The sequence below is a fragment of the Dendrobates tinctorius genome, unplaced genomic scaffold (genome assembly GCF_039654945.1).
Source record: "Dendrobates tinctorius isolate UK_male_01 unplaced genomic scaffold, ASM3965494v1 ptg000024l, whole genome shotgun sequence".
NCBI classification, from domain to species: domain Eukaryota; kingdom Metazoa; phylum Chordata; class Amphibia; order Anura; family Dendrobatidae; genus Dendrobates; species Dendrobates tinctorius.
In genome coordinates, this window is record NW_027361692.1 from 7,107,080 (window position 1) to 7,128,567 (window position 21,488).

Sequence of the window (21,488 nt, forward strand, 5' to 3'; positions counted from 1 at the left end):
ATATGGGAAAATTTATGTTTTTCATTTAGTTGCACAATAATTTTGCACATTAAGGAAGGAGATACATTAGGGCATCACCTATGATGCGAGCACGAGCTGAGTGTCAGTGCTCTCTGCTCCCATCCTTTAGCATCAGAAAATTGGAGCACATCTGCGGGGGGAGACAGAGAAATTTAATTCTCCATCTCCTCCATGGCCGGGTGATATCCGAGTGCAGTGCGATTTTTCACACGCACTTATATGGATGCGTGCCATCTGAATTTCGCATGCAATCTCAGCATGCTGCATTTTTTTTTTCTGTCCGATCGTCATCCAAACAGAGCAGGTAAAAAATACCATTGAGAACAGAAGCATAGGATGAAATTGGTAAGAATGCAATCCGATTTTTAAACAAATTGCATTCGAACAATTTAATCGCAAGTTGGAGCGAGACCTAATAGTTGACCAATAATTTTAATAGTAATTACATACTGTATATATTTTACTAATAAAATTACTAAACCTCACTTTTACTTTATTAAATATTCAGGTTTATTAACCTTTTGGATTGACCGACAGGACTGTAGTCAGTAGCAAAATTAATTAGCAAAAATACAAATTGCCTAATAATTGTGCACCCAGTGAATATATTAAGTTTTCGGCACATATTCAAATGGCAGAAATTAATCAAAACAAATCTGACCTATTATCCCAGAATTACATAACAAAGAAAAAAAATTGTGGTGGAAAGTGTTGTTCAATCAGATCATGTTTAAGTCAGCGTAGTGCTAAATGTAGTACAAAGTGTTCTGGAGGGAGTGCTGGGAAAATGTGTCTCACTATTGACTGGGTCAGTTTTGCTTGCATACAATGATGACATCACTCATTTCCCAATGCTTGCCTTTATGCCTCAGTTACATGACCCATTACTTCAGTTAGAAATATGCTGACGACTTTAGCCTGAAATCCAGCAAATCACACTTTCAATCTGGCATACTGATCGGTTACCCAGTTTATTATTCATTACGTTATTACTTGGAAGCAATGTCCTCAAATAGGCTCATTTCCCACTGTTCATGCTGATCTGAAAATGCATTACAGAAAAATGATCTGACCAGACACTCAATTTATATTGACATCTCAAAGGCAGCACCTAATTAATAAAGTTAATGACAGCTACTGTAACACTGGATAACATTATCCATAATTGATAATGGGACAGCTAATATTCCCCTCCTTGCAAAGTGATCTCTGTCACAAAATATGCCACCAACACTCTCCTGCAGAGGTCAATAACTCATCTTGGACTCATAATTTGTACATCTAACTGTTGTAGCGTACCACTCTGAATGGCAGCAGCTCAAGAAAGATGATATATCTCATACTAATGTATACAAAAGGTAATAAAAAATGCAATCAGAAAATAAAACAGAATAGAAAAAAGATTTTGGGTGTACATTTACGCTGATGTCGGACTCCCTCCCTTTGATATGGGCTCCAGCAGTGAGCCCACATTTTTCCCGGCACATGTCAGCTGTTTTGAATAGCTGACAAGTGCCCATAACAGCCATGGATGGAATCACGATCCACCCGTGGCTATTAACCCATTGAATACCACTGTCAAACTCTGACAGTGGCATTTAACAAGCACTTCCGGCAATCACGCTGGAAATCCGCCCACCAGAGACCTCTGTCATGTGATCTCGGGTCACCGGTGGGTTGGCATGACAACCGGAGGTCTCCTGGAGACCTCTATGGTTGTCACTGTGGCTTGCTGTGAGCACCACCCAGTGGTCAGCGCTCACAGCAAGTGAGTAGTTCTACTACATAGAGGAGATGTGATCATCGCCTGTATGTAGCAGAGCCGACCGGGCCATGGCAACTTCTAGTCTGCCATGGAGACTATTGAAGCATATCAAAAGTAAAAAAAGTGTTTTTAAAAATATGAAAAGAAATAAAAAAGTATAAAAGTTCAAATCACCCCCCTTTCGCCCCATTCAAAATAAAACTATAAAAAAAAAACAATCATACACATATTTGGTATCACTACATTCAGAATCGGCTGATCTATCAGTAAAAAAGGATTAACTGTCACTGTATGAGTATTTATAACCCTGGAAACCTATCCATCTGAAATGCCCTGCACATGGCGTAAGCGATAGAACGAATGAGAAGAACTTTACTACATTTTTAGTTGGAGATATTTGCTAGTATTAATATTATTACACCTACTGCATATTGGGATAGGATTATGGAGATGTGACTATCCCTTTAATATAAAAGAGGATCAGTTATCTTTAGGACATATTGATCAGTTGATATCTTGCACCTTTGCCGCTGGAAATAAAAATCCCCTTCAATAACAACTGAGCAGCAGAACTTGAGAAATGATATTATACAGTGTGCTGGGCTATGGTGTCCCAGCACAGTATAATATCTGCTTCTGCCAGCCATGACACCAGGTATCAGCTGATCATGGGGTGCCAGGTATCAGCCCCTAACTGATGTGAAGTTGTTGGAATATGTTTGGTGCAACAACTCCATTCCTGTCTATGAGTATTTAATTGCTAGATTTGTATGCTGTTCATAAAATTAGAACAAAAAAACCTCCCAGAGGCTCACACAGGGAGAACATGTGACTGTATTTCCTGTTTTCCTGTGTCTGTGTATGAGAGAAGCAGCCTGCTGTAGATGATGCACAGATAGAGACACACAAATGATTTATTCCTGATCTATTAAGCTTATCATGTATTGTTCCTGTTTGTTCCTGAATAAAGAAGCTCTGTTGTCTCATCCTTGGAGAGTATCATGAGTAATCCGCTGCCAACAGAAGTTGACAAGTTTTGCTGGGGATAGATCATCAATTAGTAATACGGTTGCACTTACCTGGTTCATAGTAGTCAATAACCGATACAAAAGCGTCTTTGGTGTAAGCAACATTTGAACTTCGAATCGATGGAATATCTAAGCAAAACTTAGTTTGGTTGAGCTGTAAAAGGTAAATGTTCCTGAGTTAATTATATCTAACAATTGTAAAAATAAATTATAGTAAATAGTAACTTAATAAACACATGGCTTGTTACATTAACAGACTCACTAGTAATTCACTTACAGAATCAAGATATATATTGACTTGGTCATCAACAGTTTCAACCTTTTTAATTGGATACTTGAGTAAAATACCATCTGGAGCCAAACTAAAGCCACTAAGTAAATCCACTTGCATAATAGCCATGCCAGTCTGTGCAGAGGAATCTCTTTCTGAGTACCTAAGAGAGTGGATATGATGGAAAACGTACTGAAACATGATAATCAATCATATATTAATAAATTTATTTATGCATTCTGTGCATAGAATCATAGAATCGTAGAGTTGGAAGGGACCTCCTGGGCCATCTGGTCCAACCCCCTGCTTTGTATTAATAAAGCATAAAATCACACACAAAGTGATCAAAGGGTGCTTCCTTCTAAATCACATTTGAAACTTTATTAAAACATTTTTATTTTTGCCATTTTGTATATAATATTAAAAGCAGAGATGCAGATGTTCTGTATAGATGGAGGATGAGCCTTCAGATAGCCCACGAAACTCTAATCTGACGATAATCAAAACTAAGATTATAAAATTATAATGTGGCTCACTTGTTCTAGCTGTAGAGCAGACATTTAAATAAATATTTTAATATACAATATATTTAAAGAATGAAAAATACTCATTTATATTCAGTGCTTAAAAATGAAAATCTTAATAAACACTCAAGCTCTTTTCACTCAGACATTTTTGCGAAAACAGAATGTAACTTTTGTGTATACTTGGCTCTGATATGAGAAGTAATTGAAACCATATGTTATAACGTGAACCAGGGAAGAAGGAGAAAGAATAGGGAACTGGATACACTGATCAGTTCCTGCCACTTAGTGATACAAAATTAAATTCTCAGATGACAGTGAACAAGATCTGAAATGTGGTTTTAAGAACAATATCTAAAGTATCTATACAAAATTTGCCTGCAGAGGTATCAGTATTTTAGCATAGCTAGAAGAGCTCTGGTGCACAAAAGAAAAAGTCAGTGGGTTATTCCATTAATTCCTGCAGTCACTTTAAGTCACTGCAGATTGCAGAATCCTGACTGTGTGCCATATGACACAAGATCCACCAACTACATTAGGTAATTTTTCAGTTGGCTGAATTTTTGGGCCACAGTGCCTATACTTGGTTTGAACAGTCATTTTTCTGCAGACAGACTGCCTTTGTTATTAATTGTGGCCGAGAAAACTATTATCAGATTTTAATATTGTCTATATTGACAAATATTTACTTTTTTAACATGAACTATTATAAATTCTTGAAATCCAATCCAAAACAGAACAAGGCAGCATAAGCCAAATTAAAAAAAAAAAAAAATCTTTATTCACAAATAATTCTAAAATAGATAAGATAAAAATAGAGATACAATTACAAAGAAACTGCCTACCAGAGACATACAGTATACTTCCTATCATGGGAACCCCTCAGGAAGAAGCAACACGTGAAACGCGCGTCGGGGGAACTGCACTGCCTCTACCAGGTCATATACCCTCTCTCTTAGCCTTTGCACTTTTCTGTAACTTACTAAGAACCAGTCTCTGGTAGGTAGTTTCTTTGTAACTGTGTCTCATTTTTTATCTTATCTATTTCAGAATTATTTGTGACTAAAGATTTTTGCATTATAATTTGGCTTATGCTTCCTTGTTCTGTTTTGGATTGGTATATATTTGGGAAGTGCCATAAACTAAACGGTCCTCTTGTAGGTTACATAACTTCTTGAAACTTTACATACCTTGTACATATATTTAATGTGAGCACATTTACATTTTCCGTAGTATCTCGCACTGCAACATCTAAATCAAAATAGTCTTTTCTTTCAGCAGATCTGCGTGTTCTTTGGGAGCTTTCACTTTTCAAATTATACATAATGTGAAGCTTAAAAAGAAAATGATAAGGTCATAGCTTGGTCACAATCAGAGGAATGTTCAAAGAGTTAAACAATTAGGGATAATTTATAATTAGGAAGAAGCAATAAGCATGAAACAGTACATTGTATTGTACACAGGCATGGCAAGATTCTTTTACCATGCTTTCCCTTCATGTTTCTCCCCCTTATGTGCATGGTACTAAGGTTCTCAGTCCGCTAACTTCAGATGCCTCATGTACACCCAGTGCCAGCCAAATTTTCTATTACAGACTGCTTTATCCACATATGACCTGTTACAGCATGCAGCAGGTCAAGTTTCCTTGTAGCAGAATGTATTATGCCAAATATAAAAGGAAAAAATACAATAATATTTATGATGGCAAGATTGTATACATGAAAAGGGTTACCTGGAATATGGCAAATCCATGTCCCTCAGCATGTACTGTAATATTAACATTTGGCCCAATATTGATCTAATAAAAAAATAATAAAAAAAGACTTTTGTCAGTCTGGATTGACAATGGAAGTTATATCACTATTGTAGACAACCAATATGATCTACTTTACAATCGAAGAGTTATTAGCCAATCAAAGCATTGAAAGTTTGTAAATCTGATTTAAACATATAAACATTACTGATGAGTAGAGATGAGCGACTTTGCCTTTTTTAGAGTTGGGTAGAAAGAAATCGGCCGACTATAGGGAAAAGTCGGAGGCCGACTGAAACACGAAACCCAATGCAAGTCAATGGGGAAGCAAAGTCGGCAGGGAGTGGAGGACAGTAAACACACCTACAGTGCCCATTTCAATGCCAAAAACATCAATTCTTATTACTGAAGCTTGTCAACCTTAATTTACTTCATAATAATAGTTACGCATTGAAAACTGGGGGTAATTTGGCTAAAGTTGTGGGGGGGTAGGGCTGGTTCCAGGTTTTCATGTGCCCTGGGCCAAAGAGTGTCAGTGCGCCCTTTTAACACATACCACAACTCATGATGCTCCGATACAGCACAGAAATATAGGTACAGTACAATGACAAATACTTCACTGCTTACATGACATGACTGATTTATTTTAAATTGTACATTAGCTCAAAAAAACAGTATATTACTCCCTACAGTATTATAGCCACCACATTGTGCGCCATACAGAATAATGAGCCCCATATATTTCTCCATACAGAATAACTGGTCACATATAATGTTCCATACAGTATATGATGAGCTGCACATAAGGCTACAGAATATGATGGTGCCTATGGACGATGCTCCAGTGTGTTATGGGCCCAAATAATGCTTCATATATAATGGGCTCCATTTCTAATGCTCCAGTGTATAATGGCCCCGTAAATGCTGCTCCGTGTCTGATGTCCCCAATCTGGAATGCTCCAGTATATGATGGGCCTCATGGATGATGCTCCAGTGTATGATGGGCCTAAATAATGCTCCATAAATAATGGGCTCCATTTCTAATGTTCCAGTGTATAATGTGCCCCATAGATGCTGCTCCAATGTCTGATCTGCCCCATTTATAATGCTCCAGTACATGATGGGCCTCATGGATGATGGATGATGCTCCAGTGTATGATGGGCCCAAATAATGCTCCATATACACTCACTGGCCACTTTATTAGGTACACCTGTCCAACTGTGTGTTAAGACTTAATTTCTAATCTGCCAATCACATGGCGGCAACTCAGTGCATTTAGGCATGTAGACATGGTCAAGACAATCTCCTGCAGTTCAAACCGAGCATCAGTATGGGGAAGAAAGGTGATTTGAGTGCCTTTGAACGTGGCATGATTGTTGGTGCCAGAAGGGCTGGTCTGAGTATTTCAGAAACTGCTGATCTACTGGGATTTTCACGCACAACCATCTCTAGGGTTTACAGAGAATGGTCCGAAAAAGAAAAAAAATCCAGTGAGCGGCAGTTCTGTGGCCGGAAATGCCTTGTTGATGCCAGAGGTCAGAGGAGAATGGGCAGACTGGTTCGAGCTGATAGAAAGGCAACAGTGACTCAAATTGCCACCCGTTACAACCAAGGTAGGCAGAAGAGCATCTCTGAACGCACAGTGCGTCGAACTTTGAGGCAGATGGGCTACAGCAGCAGAAGACCACACCGGGTACCACTCCTCTCAGCTAAGAACAGGAAACTGAGGCTACAATTTGCACAAGCTCATCGAAATTGGACAGTAGAAGATTGGAAAAACGTTGCCTGGTCTGATGAGTCTCGATTTCTGCTGCGACATTCGGATGGTAGGGTCAGAATTTGGCGTAAACAACATGAAAGCATGGATCCATCCTGCCTTGTATCAACGGTTCAGGCTGGTGGTGGTGGTGTCATGGTGTGGGGAATTTTTTCTTGGCACTCTTTGGGCCCCTTGGTACCAATTGAGCATCGTTGCAACGCCACAGCCTACCTGAGTATTGTTGCTGACCATGTCCATCCCTTTATGACCACAATGTACCCAACATCTGATGGCTACTTTCAGCAGGATAATGCGCCATGTCATAAAGCTCGAATCATCTCAGATTGGTTTCTTGAACATGACAATGAGTTCACTGTACTCAAATGGCCTCCTCAGTCACCAGATCTCAATCCAATAGAGCATCTTTGGGATGTGGTGGAACGGGAGATTCGCATCAGGGATGTGCAGCCGACAAATCTGCGCCAACTGTGTGATGCCATCATGTCAATATGGTCCAAAATCTCTGAGGAATGCTTCCAGCACCTTGTTGAATCTCTGCCACGAAGAATTGAGGCAGTTCTGAAGGCAAAAGGGGGTCCAACCCGTTACTAGCATGGAGTACATAATAAAGTGGCCAGTGAGTGTATAATGGGTCCCATTTCTAATGCTCCAGTGTCTAATGTGCCCCACAGATGCTGCTCCAGTGTCTGATCTACCCCATTTATAATGCTCCAGTATATGATGGGCCTCATGGATTATGCTCCATTGTATGATGGGCCTTAATAATGCTCCATATATAATGGGCTCCATTTGTAATGCTCCAGTGTATAATGTGCCCCTTAGATGCTGCTCCAGTGTCTGATGTCCCCAATCTGGAATGCTCCAGTATATGATGGGCCTCATGGAAGATGCTCCAGTGTATGATGGGCCCTAATACAGCTCCACATATAATGGGCCCCATTTCTAATACTCCAGTGTATAATGGGCCCCATAAATGCTGCTCCAGTGTCTGATGTACCCAATTTGGAATGCTCCAGTATATGATGGGCCCCATTTTTAATTATCCCAGATATGGTATGTGAAAAGAGCTCCATGGAGTAATCTGAAGTGGGTGCTGCCGCCTCCTTCACTTTTGGTGTGGGTGAAGGACACAAGGAAAGGGGTTGCTCCTGACCAGAAGCCTGCACTAACGACTCAGTGCTTGCATTTTGTTAAACTTCAGAAGAGGAGGCAATAGAGCTGGAGGCTGTTTCAGCAATGTAAGCCAAAAACAGTTCCTGATGCTCCGGCTTTAAAAGCAGTCTACCTACTCCCAGAAAAGGGAGCCTTACATGCCTTCCAGAGCTACACCATGACAGAAGCTCAACACCTCCTGCTTTAGCTGCTATTGTGTTTTTGTCACTACCAGCAGATGCACCACCACCATCATCAAAACCAGGTGGCCCCCCATGCCCACATCCATGCCCTCTTCCACCATACTTCCTCATGTTTTGGAAAATGGACCCAAAATACCAGCAGATATATGGTACTGTATCAGAAGTGTACAGCTCTATACAGTCTAGGGATAACAGTAAATCTCCGTATATATTTCATGAGTCATACACAGACGCTCACAGGCTCAGTATGGATTACACAATAAAATAAAAAGTTGAAAAAGGGTACAGTGTCACCAGATACAAGGTATATATAGTATATTGTAAAGATTATTAATCTCCGTATACATTTCAGGAGGCAGACACAAATGCTCTCAGGCCCAGTATGGATTACACAAGAATATGAAAAGCTGTAAATGGGAAATGTAACACAAGCGTACAGCTGTATACAGTGTAGGGGTAATCTTAAAGCTACAAATATATTTCCGGAGTAACAGACATTAACAGGCTCATTATGGATTACACCAGAATCTAAATAGCAAAAAAGGTTACTGTATCAAAAGCGTACAGCTGTATACAGTGTTGGCCAAATTTGAAATCTCGGTATATATTTCCGGAGCCACCCTCAGATGCTCGCTCAGTCTGGGTTTGACCATAATAAAAAATGTTGTAAAAAAGGTACTGGATAACAAGAAAGCAAGTATATATATTATAGGGTACAATTGAAATCTCTGTATACATAGTTCTGTAGTCAATCTCAGATGCTCACTCAGTATGGATTTGACCGTAATACTAAATGTCGAACAAAGGTACTGTATAACAAGATACAAGCTGTATTGAGTATAGGGTAAAAATTGGTATCTCCAATTCACTGTATATATAGAAGACGTAAACCACACATTCTCACTCACTATGGATGATACCGTAAAAAAAAATTTTGAACAAAGGTACTGTATCAGCACATACCAGGTGTATTCAGTCTAAGGGCTAACCGCAGCAAATCCGCGAGGAAAATTCCGAACAGTGTGCACTGCGGATTTCTATTTCCATTGATTATAATGGTACTGTACACCGCAGCAGAAACTGCGGCGGATCTGCAGGGCCAGCCAAATCCGCTGCGCATCCGCAGCAGAATCCGCAACGTATGCACATACCCTTAGTTATTAGTAACTAGAAGCTAGTTGTGACCTGCATACACTTTTAACACAATTTCAAGGCCATTTGAAATGTTCTACCAATGTATTATATCCCTGTGTGGCACAGCCAAAAGTTTTACCATAACCAGGTTCCCCGCATCATGTTCCCACATGCTTTATGCATCCATCAGCCCTCTGTTTGGACCAGCCATAATGTTAAGTGTGTAACAGTACAGACACAATCAGGGCAACTGTTACCACCCACCTTTCGTGTCTCCCTTTTTCCCTCATAGACTGTAAGCTTGCGAGCAGGGCCCTCATTCCTCTTGGTATTTTGTTATAATCTACTGTATGTGATTATTGTTATGCTGTAATGTCTATTGTCTGTACAAATCCCCTCTGAAATGTAAAGTGCTGCGGAATATGTCGGCGCTATAGAAATAAAATGTATTATTATTATTATTATAAGGGTAATTGTAAATTTCCGTCTATACTTCCGGAGTCAGACACAGACACTCACAGGCTCAGTATGTATTACACCAGAATTTAACAAATAGAAAAAGGGAAAGGTATTCGAAGCATACACCAGTATACAGTGTTGTTGTACTTTTAAATCTTTGTATATATTTCAATCTCAGTAAGCCAGTCCAGACTCTCTACTACTGGAAACTACATGGGTACAAGTACAGACGGAAAGTCGAGTGTTAGCAGAAACTTGGGATTTACTCATCGTGGGAAAACCTCCCGGTAGATGTTGCAGAGGTGATGAAGACTCTCAATCACTGTGTCTGCGGAGACAGCGAAAACAGTTCTTTGTGAAGAAAGGATTGCTTTATCGTAGTAGCGTGGATCACATCACTGTTACTCATCTCCATCAAATTGTGATCACAGGGAGAGATGTAGACATGGTCCTCACTGCCTATCATGATGTGTCTGGTCATTTTGGAGTGCAAAAGACAGAAGCCACAGGCCGTAGGCGATTCTATTGGATTGGCATGAGAGGAGACATTGAAAGGGGATCATAAAGCACCACTGCATCCGTTTGTAAGTTGACGTCCATTACAAATGGTAGCCATTGATCATCTGAAGGTAGAGGCCAGCAGGACAGGCCATAGCTACATCTTAACCATCATCGATCAATACACCAAATTTCTAGTGGCTGTCCCTGTGAAGGATTTAACTGCCCAGACTACACAGCGGTGGAGCAGGGAGAGGTAAGTATTGCAACTTGCAAGTGCTGTGGCCATGACTAAGCGGGGGGGCACACTCATGGGCGACGGTACTGGCACAGGGCCCCTCATAGTACGCTGGTATGTCTGATGGTGAGTGGGCCCCCTACCGTCAGAGACACTGTATTGTACTATGAGGGGCCCTGTGCCAGTGCAGTTGGCCATCAGTGGGCCCAGCCACCTGTTCAGAGCAATGGCACTTGCTCGGGCATGCCAGGTCTTGACCGCAGCCCTTGGGGGGGTGGGCAGCCCAGTTAGGGAGGTTTAAAAAATGGCATATGTTGATGTGTAGGCTGCAGATTCAGCTGCTGCAAATGGTGGAATTGGGCAAGTCCGTGGAAGAGGAGGACAAAAGCGAGGCAGTTTTCTGGCAACCTATGTGTCATCAGGGGAAGGTGGGACAAAATCCTTTGAAACACATGCATGACTCATTTTAATGAAGGTTAGATCATCAACATTTTGGGTCCAGCAGCACTGAAGGCTCTTTCAGATAACACACTAGCAGCAGGGCAAGCGAGCTCCTGTAAGGCATAGTGAGCCAGTTCAGGCCAGGTGTCCAGTTTAGAGGCCCAATAGTCAAAGGGGAATGACCTGTGAGGGAGAACATCGATATGGGAGGAGAAGTAGTTTGTAACCATAGTTGATAACTGCTGTCTCCTGTCACTTGTAATCGATGCAGTATTAGCAGTCATGTGAGCGGTACTTGAGAAATCATTCCACAACATGGTCATTAAACCCCTGTCTCCAACGCCACTTCGGCTGTATGCACCAAGAACACCTCTTCCATTGAGCCCACTACGGCTCGTGGGAGAAACAGCACTGCTGCTGTGTGCTGAGAAAGCTTCAAACAAACGGTTTACCAGAGTTGCTTGTTTGTTAGCCAATATTATCTCTAGGTTCTCCTGTGGCATGATGTTGTGTAATTTGCCTTTGTAGCGTGGATCGAGGATGCTGGCCAGCCAGTAGTCGTCATCCTTCATCATTTTGGCAATGCGGGGGTCCCTTTTTAGGATCCACAAGGCATAATCGCACATGTGGGCCAATGTTCCAGGTGTCAATAATGCACTGCCACTGCTGGGTGGAGTAGCAGTTTCTGGCAAATCCACATCCCTACAGTCAGGCACAAACACTGTACCTGACCTTGGAACGCCAACATTTTCTCTTGCCCCCTGAGAAGCATCCTCCTGCACAAAATAATCATTCCTCTCAACCTCCTCCTCCTCTTCCTCTTCTTCCTCCACCTCGTCCAGGACAGTTCCCTGACCAGACAATGGCTGACTGTCAGCAAGGCTTCCCTCCTCATCCTCCTGTTCCTCCTCCTCTGCGGCAGGCGCCAGATCCTTAATGTGTGTCAAACTTTGCATGAGCAGATGCATAAGTGGGATGCTCATGCTAATGATGGTGTCGTCTGCGTTTACCAGCCATGTGCTTTCCTCAAAACACTGAAGGACTTTACAGAGGTCTTTCAGCTTTGACCACTGCACACCCGACAATTCCATGTCTTCCCTCAAACTGCCTCCCCGTGTATCCTCCCACAAATACATTACAGCCTGCCTCTGTTCGCACAGCCTCTCAACCATGTGCAGGGTGGAGTTCCACCTTGCTGCAACATCTATGATTAGGCGGTGCTTTGGGAGGTGGAGCAATCTCTGCAGCTTCTGCATACAAGTGGAGTGGACGTTTGAGTAACGGATGTGCGAGCACAGTCTTCGCACCTTATGGAGCAGGGATGTTAACTCTGGATAGTTATTAAGGAAGCACTGCACCACCAGGTTCAAAGTGTGAGCCAGGCAAGGTATGTGTGTGAGTTTTGCACGAGCTATGGCTGCCACAAAATTATGACCCCTTTTCACAGCATTTGTCCCAATAGTGTCTTTACCTCCTGGTACAATGGTGGGGGAATCTGCCGATAGCGATCTCTGATGGGAGCCGTCCCTTCAGGGGGGATTCTGTGAGTAATGGCTGTGGTGCAGCCGAAATCGTCTTGGTGGCGAGCAAATACCTGCTTGTAATAGCCCAGGAGGGCTTCCACTTGCTGTATTTGGGATTGTCCCAGCCTGGATAGCTCTGCTCGCATCTGCTCCAGGATCGCTTGCCCCTCCTGCTCAGGCAGGGACCCTGAGGTCTTGGTGAAATTCACAGTCACGGCCCAGGGGTTCCTTGGAATTACCCCCAGCTGCAGCGCCGGGGGCGGGAGCGCCTCCTCGAGGGGTTTCTTCAGCTTGGCCATCTCGATGATGTCTTTGTCCTCCAGATTAACACAGCATAGGAGGGCTGTCCCCTTCCTCATGATAGCCTGGGCAAGAGCCACCAGGAGCCTGGGGGGCAAGTGCTCGGAGAACGATGGTTCCATCTGCACTTCCACTCTGTCTAGGGGTACATGGGCTCAGACGGGTACTGCGATTACCCTCTGACCTGGAGGTAGCACGAGCTGGGTGGCCACAGTTGCAATCACCTTCCCCATCACCTCCCCCTCCTGGTAGGCCTCTTGGACTCACACCCCCACCAGCTGTTGAAAGACCTGCCCTTGGGGTGCGGGTGATCCATTGTTTTAGAGTCTCTTGGGCTGGTTCACTGAGGAGGAGGCTGCGAAATTCTTTAGGACATTCATGCCCAGGGTGATAGTATGTCTGTCGCCTGCGTCCCCCCGAGGCAGGACCACGCCCCGTTGGCCCAGGTCCTTGCCGCACATCGAGATCTGCATCCAAGCTACCCCAACGACTGGAATTGGTAGCTGGTTGGCGGCCAGCAGCTTGATTACAGATCCCCACTGGGGTCTTGCGGCTTCGAGGAAGTGCTGCCGGAAGTAGGTCTCTGGCATGGTCATAACTTGCGAACCCATATCCACCAGGCGGTGCACCGCGCGGCCCTCAAACTCTGCCCAAATTAATGGACATTTTGCTACTAAATATTCGGGACTTCCACCACCCCGCATTGTGGGTTCTGGCTCTGAGCGGTGACCCCCCAACTCAGAGCCCGGTTATGATTGGGTCACCGAGGAGGAGAGCAAGCCCAAGCTAAGCCACAGAAAACCAGAGAGGTTGGTAACTAAGCAGATTGCAGACCCCTGATCCTATCCACACAACTAGCAGTAGCTGTGGAGCGTGCCTATGATGACCCTAGACGCCTCGGCACAGCCAGAGAGCTAACTAAGCCTAAAGCAAGAAAGGGGAAATCTAAACTGCCCCAGAGCAGACCCCAAAGGAATAGATAGCCCCCAAGCATATATTGTCAGTGAAACAACATGAAAACACAAACGCAGGTAGGAAAATAGACTGAGCAAGCGATGGGGCCCACACTGACTAGACAGGACAGGAAAGAAAGACACTGTCTGTAATCACGCAAAAAACCCTGCAAAAAGGTCCAACACGTCTGATGCAAAAATACTGAAGTCGCACGACTTTGCCCACTATGTCAGCACTCTGTTATATTCTGAAAGCAGAGCAAAAAGAGGCCAATCTAATAAGGGACAAAAACAAACTGGCACAAGCAGTAACATATGGATGATGATTCAGCACAGCCCCAGCCGGAGTTGGCTGACCCACACAAAACTGAAATAGACAAACCAGATCAAATGTAAACAGAATAGCAAAATAACACTTAGCTAAGCATGCAGGGACTGAGCTGGAAACTAAGACCTCAGGAGGCAGGAAAAAATCACCAGCAGGGATAGAGGGAGTCGGCTGTCTTAAATCCAGTCTGAAACCCCAGATCTCCAATCGTCATCCTCATTATCAGGTGGCAAGCCTCTGTTAATCAGATCATCTCCATTACCTCCAGTAACCACCAGAAGGAGCCCAGAAAGAGAACTTGCAACCCCTCCATCAACCTGACCAGCTCCACCACCTTCAGCAGTAACCAGAGGTAAGCCAGAAAGCGAATTTACAACAGAGCCCTTTAGTTTAATGGCCGGCGGGGCGGATTTCTCCCACGCCGGGGGGCATTCTTGGGCAAAGCCCCACTTAGCCACAATCATAGCAGGTGAGGGATCACAGAGGCCAGCCGGACCAGGGACCACAGGGGATCAGGGTGTCTGCGCTCGGCCCTGGCCGGTTACTCATGGCCTCGGCCCTCCTTGTCACCTCAGCCAATTCGCATCTAATGTTCTTCAGCTCCTGCCTCATCTCTTCCACCCACTGGGGTTCACCAATGGCGTTCACAGAGGCCTCAGTACTCTGGGCCTTCCTCACGGGGACTGTCACACCCTGCTCTCATTCTCGTGTGCGTGCCTCACTCCCTATCTCAGAGAAGGTCAGATGTGGGTTCACTCGTACCCGCTCCCGCAGGGCTTGCTTCACCAGGGAATCCCACAGCCCGGTCACCAACAGGTCACGTAAGGTTATGTCTATGGGCCCCACGCCAACCCCATCCTTTTATTCAATGACTGTATACAGCTCCTGCAAGACATTCATGCATTCCGTTACCGTATCCCCCTCCCTTTGCATATGACTAAACAACTGGGTCCTCAGTTCCCCTACGTCAGTCTGGTCCCCATGGGTTTCTTCCAGGATCTGTAATACCCTGGCGAAGGTGTTATGCTGTCCAGCAGGTCATAACATCAATGAGTCCCGGGCTTCTCCGTCCAACGCCATTAGAGCCACCTCAGCCCCCAGGTCAGGGGTCATCGGGTGCATCCTTAAAAACCGTCCAGCTCCAAAGCATTGTATTACTGCCTATGAACCTTGGCAGGATATTCAACATAGCCCCTAAAGATATGCTGGATCGGGGCCACCCTCACCCCCTTGATCTGTGGTGGCCACGCTCGGAGACTGCATCCTGCCGACTACGCCATAATATGGTACTTGCAGGTACGCAGGATGCAGTGACAAGCCGGAGATAGAGCAAGAGTTAAACTTAGCTTTCCTCTATATCCATATATATAAAAGTTAACAGCGGTTTTCCACGCAGGGAAGCTAGACACAAATACACAGTAACACAATACTAAACGCTACGGCAAAAAGTAGCGACTATCTGGCTATGGTATTGCCAGCTACAGGTCCTGAATAAACAGAGTGTCACTTATCAATGTCTGATGTCCTGCAGAGTGGTTGTCCCGGAGATGTCCGGTCGGCACCTCAGCTGCCGTGTCCAGCCGAAGAAGAGTTGCCAAAGGCTTTGGGCGTTCCTACGCCCCGGTGTTGGGTGGGCAGTACAGGCCGCTTTCCCCACCACTGGAATTGCCCCTTCGGGAGGCGATGCAGAGGCGGCCGCAGGTCTCGGCATACAGGCTACTGCCGTGGTATACAGCGGGGCAGTGGTGGTTATGGGTCTTGCTGTACAGGCCACAGCATGGAACGGGGTAGTGACGGCCACAGGTCTTGCTGTACAGGCCGCAGCTGCAGTATGGAGCGGGGCAGTTGCGGCCACGAGTCTCACTGTACAGGCCGCAGCCGCGGTATGGAGCGGGGCAGTGGCAGCCACGGGTCTTGCTGTACAAGCCGCAGTATGGAGCGGGGCAGTGGCGGTTGCGGATCTCGCTGTACAGACCACAGCCACGGTATGGAGCGGGGCAGTGACAGCCACGGGTCTTGCTGTACAGGCCGCAGCCGCAGTATGGAGCAGGGCAGTTGCGGCCGCGAGTCTCACTGTACAGGCCACAGCCGCGGTATGGAACGGGGCAGTGGCAGCCACGGGTCTCGCTGTACAGGCCGCAGCCACGGTATGGAGCGAGGCAGTTGCGGCCGCGGGTCTCGCTGTACAGGCCGCCGCCGCAGTATGGAGCAGGGCAGTGGTGGCCGCGGGTCTCGCTGTACAGGCCGCAGCCGCGGTATGGAGCGGGGCAGTGGCGGCCACGGGTTTCGCTGTACAGGCCGCTGGTCTCTCTGGATATCCTCCTCGAGCTGCTCGGCACAGTCCACTTCCCTGGTCAGGTGAGCCCGCATCTCTGCTGTGTCGAAAGTGCTGACTCAGTCTTGCTCCTGGATGCCACTTAGACTCCTCCCTCCTGTCTCTCATCTCCCTCATCTCTCTCCCCGCTGAGTCAGTCCTGCTGGTCTCCACCGCTCATTTTATAGTTGCCCCGCCACTTTTCTTTGACCCGCCCCCACGTTTCCTGATTGACTGTTGGTCCCGGCTTGCAATCATTCCCCCAGGAACGTACCCCCTGGGAACCCGGGGGACAGCCCCACTAGTTCCGGCCCAGACACATGGCGGGCCCTTTCTCCGGGGTCCTCTCCCCTACACATGTGTGAGCTTCACAGCCACGACCAGGATACAGCCATTATCACACACGACCATGCCTGGTTGTAGGTTCAGCGACAGAACTGTCTAGTCTGTTATTCCTTTCAATAACCCTTTCCTCGGTCTGCAGTTTGTCTCCTAGACAAATTAGCTTCAGCAGAGCCTGTCACCAATTTGCTGAGGCAGTGCTGTAGATTTCCAGCTCCCAGCAGATGTGAATGATGAGCTCTCAGATAATAAATTGGAGATGGAGGATGAGGAGGTGCAGGAGGGGGTGCAGGAGCTCGAGTAGGAGGTGAAGGAAACCCTGAAAGAAATAGGGCCAGCCTTCTTCGACGTTGATAGCACATGTGCCGTGCCAGGATGGGACTCGGCCCTGACCTCCACAATGTTCACCCAGTGTGTCGTCAGGGAAATGTTGAGTCCTTGGTCACAAGCGCTTGCCCACATGTTGGTCGTTAAGTGGACAATCTCAGTAAGTGCATTGGTAAGGGCACAGGTGATGTCCCTGAACACATGTTAGTACAAGGCGGGAATGGCACATCGAGAGAAATAATGGCGGCTGGGGACAGAGTGCCGAGGGACAGCTGCCACCATGAGTTGGCATAAATCATCCATGTCCACAAGCCTAAGCAACATTTAAACGGCAAACAGCCTGGAAATATGCCAGTTTAGCATTTGGGTCTGAGGGTGGGTGGTTAGGAACTTTCTTTTTCATTCCAAGGCAGGAGGCAGGGACAGTTGAACAATGTGCTGGGACAACTTTTTGGAAGTACTTGATAATGGTGCCTCAGAATTTGCAAGGACAGGTCCAGGGTGGAAGGCATCTGTGCCAGTGTCATGGACAATGCATTGGCAAGTACCTAGCACAGGGGAGAAAGTATAGGTTTCACCCTCTGCCAACAATTGTGGGCCCAGGGATCTGGCCCAGCGAGTCAGGTGCTTAGATGACATGTACATGATCATGCTGGTGGTGGATAGGCTTTTAGTTGTCAGTCCCTGATCTTGGCATGGCAAAGGTTGCAAGTGACCATTTTTTTTTGTCTCACAAGTCTCATTAAAAAAAGTCCCTGATTGGGGAACACTTAACTCTTGGATGGAGAAATTCATGAGTGTTTGTGCTCTGCTGAACAGATGGCTGCCTTCTCCCTCTGGTCACCCTACTGCCTCTTTGAGCATGTTTTGGTGCTGCTGATCTCTCCTCCTCAGCACTGCTGGCCATGTTCTGCATGCCAGCTTACCAGATTGGGTCAGTGACTTCATCATTCACCACCTCATCTTCCACCGCTGCACCCTGGTCCTCCTGACATTGTGACTTAACAACAACATGACTTATCGGCAACTGTGCCTCATTATCATCTACCTCTTCAGACAAAATTTGCCATTTCCCATCATTATCTTCTTGTGACCATGGCTGCTCTAAGTTTTGTGCATCATTATACAGCATGTACTTCTGTCCCTCTTGAATCATGCAGGGTGAGAAGCCACAATCAAGAAATGATGATGTAAAGAGCTCCTTGGAGTGTCATAGTGTGGTATAACTGGTCTCCAGGAACTCAACATGGTGGGAGGAAGGAAGATCAGGGTGAGGAGTAAGTGATCCAGACTCTTGGTTGGTGAGACTGGACCGTGCGGAAGAATGGGTGGTGCTACTAAGCATGCTGGAAGCATTATCTGCTATCTAACTGACCAGCTATTCACACTGGTATGGCTTCAGAAGTGATGTCTCATGCCTCCCTGCAAAGTGGGACAGGAAACAATGTATTGTGGATGGACATATTGCTTGTGCTCCAGCAACAGGCGCAGTTGCACTTGCTCCACGTCCGTGCCATATGTTTGCACTATCATCAGCACTTCCACATCACTTCCCGCATGCCTTACTCATTTTCTAATTTTTTTTTTTTAAATTTCAAACCACTGTAATTTCACGCAAAGCAGGTTAAACGGTATGGATGACAATAGTCACTTTTTGGAACAAAACAGTTTGGTCACCTGTAGCAGGCCAAGCGTTGTTGCTTTTTTTTTATTCAAACCACCATAATTTCACACAAAACAGGCTTGCATGTTTTTTGGACATAGAGCATGTCACTTCTTTCAGCATTTTTCACCATTTTTCACCCAATGAACGCAACAGATAATGAAAAAAATGCTAACAAAATGAAAAAAAGCAAGTTTAGCAGTATATGAAACCCATTTTTGTGATTTTCTAGGTTTACCATCTTTTTTGGTCATCTGAGATGGTAGTTTGGATTAGTACAGTTTCATTAAATTAGTGATGTATACAAAGTAAACATTGGACAACAAAGGTGTGAAATTGATAAATGTCTGTGTCTAACCAAGGTGTGAGATAGCACAATGTGTGAGCAATATTGATGGGCGAGTGTGCTCCTTTACCCAGGTTTTCCAAGCATGCTCGGGAGTTCTCCGAGTATCTTGGGCGTGCTCGTAGATTATGTTTGTGACTCCGCAGCTGCATGATTTGACAGCCTGAATACATGTGGGGATTCCCTAACAAACACGCAATCCCTCCATGTGTTCAGGTTGTCTAACAGCTGCAAATCATGCAGCTGTGGAGACAACCATAATCTTCGAGCATGCCCAAGATACTCGGAGAACAGCCGAGCATGCTTGGAAAACTCGAGTAACGAGCACACTCCCTCATCACTAGTGAGCAATTCAATGGCTGAGCAAAGTGTGAAAGCTCTGCCTAGGGGCTGTATTCAGCCAAAATCCTTGCTCCAGTAGCTGTCCCTAGGCTAAATGAAGAATGTGTCTCATAGAAATAATAAAGCACAAATTTAGCCCTTAGAAGGACTTTTAGTATGATGGTTCAGTAAAGTATCACCACTAGAGCACTCTGATTCCTAAAACTGTGCACACGGCCTGGTCTACTACTAACTCCCTCCAATCAGAACTGTCCATGTGCTGTACAATTGTGTCAGTGAGCAGAGAATGGCAGCGCCAGTCCTTTTATAACCTCTGATGAGGTAATACGGCCATCCAATCACAGTTATGCCACTACCAAGATAGCTACGGCATTCCATTGACTGGCAGGCATCCCAGCATGTTTATTGGCTTTGTAACAGGCTACAAGGATGTGGGGTGGGGATTAGAGCATGAAGTCAGAGCACCAGCCAATGCTTGTCGAGTGCCGAGCATGTCCGAGCACCCATATACTCGCGTGATATCTGAGTATCACAGAGCACATTCGCTCATCACTAATAAACTTACATAATGCTTGTATTACCTTTCTACCTATAAGCATCATGGAGTTCCAAGAATTGATGTGGAAACTTTCCGAATCCATCATGCTCCATTCCACTGAAATGTTCAGAGCAGGTTTGCTGACTGAGTACTTAGATGCAAAGGAGGACATTGCTTGAAGAGCTACTATAGTGTCCTGTTAAAGAAAATAACACAGTTTGATTGATTAACTGATTACGGAGGGTCCAGATTCTCAAACCAGTGATAATGAGCTGTTATCACAATGGGAAGGTGCAATATTTCATCACGTAGAACATGGCAGAATCCAAAACTCTTTCTTAGTGGATTCCCACTCTTTGTTGGAGTCTCTCATTGTGTTATATCGAAAATATCGTAATAAGGCATATGAAATGAGACAATTCCTGTATAGGGAGTCAGTCATCCCAAATTTACACTTCAAACTAACATAGCCTAGCAGGCAGGTCTGGGGGGATGGGTAGGCAGCTGCCTAGGGCACCCCCTCATATCAGAAGAAGGAAATAATTTTCACTTACAAACTATTATTTTTTGGCACGCACCGGTCAGCTGTGCTGTGTTTGCATACAGCCGGAGCATGGTATTCGCTGCTGCGCTGCTCCAGGTTCCAACAGTGAAAAAGGGGGCTTGTCATGCAGGGAGAGAGGCTGCTGGTCAATGAACACATCCCATCAGACTGAAGAGAGCACTCATTGGCTGCTAATGTCTCTATCCTTCTGCATGGTGCGCCCCAATGGTTAGTGTTTACTAGGGGACAGGAGAGTGAAGGATGTACAGCAGGGCTTACATTGTGTTGGGTGCATCCTCCACTGATCTCTTCTTCATCTTGGAATCCACCTCAGTATTTTGGGGTCAGAGAGTAGAGGTTGGGGGAGGGGGGCCCACAGTGAGGACAGGACCAGGAAGTTATCATTCATGTCCTCTTACACAGAGATTTGTCAGGTGCTGTGTAATTTTTTGCACTGGGAGAGTGAATATTATGTAGGGTTTGTCAAGTAAGGAGACTGTGTGCCTGATATTTACATCATAGAGAGTGTATGTATGGGTGTATAGATGTATGTTTGTATACATGTGTGTGAATGAGTGAATATACTATATATATATTGCTCAAAAAAATAAAGGGAACCCTATTCTATTTGCAAAAGGCTGTGTGTATTCCCTTTATTTCTTTGAGCAGTATATAATGTGTGTATGAGTATATGTGTATA

The 21,488-nt window shown here is 45.1% G+C and overlaps 1 protein-coding gene across 1 annotated transcript in view; it reads right to left on the minus strand.

Annotated features, from left to right (window-relative positions):
• Nucleotides 1–21,488, minus strand: part of CD109 (CD109 molecule) — a 465,421-nt gene that overhangs the window by 32,205 nt on the left and 411,728 nt on the right. The window contains exons 28-32 of the mRNA XM_073569324.1: nucleotides 20,288–20,440; nucleotides 5,342–5,407; nucleotides 4,800–4,942; nucleotides 3,092–3,248; nucleotides 2,866–2,968 (exon numbers count right to left, since the gene is read on the minus strand). Of these exons, the coding sequence (XP_073425425.1) occupies nucleotides 2,866–2,968; nucleotides 3,092–3,248; nucleotides 4,800–4,942; nucleotides 5,342–5,407; nucleotides 20,288–20,440 (622 nt within the window). The remainder of the gene's footprint in view (nucleotides 1–2,865; nucleotides 2,969–3,091; nucleotides 3,249–4,799; nucleotides 4,943–5,341; nucleotides 5,408–20,287; nucleotides 20,441–21,488) is intronic.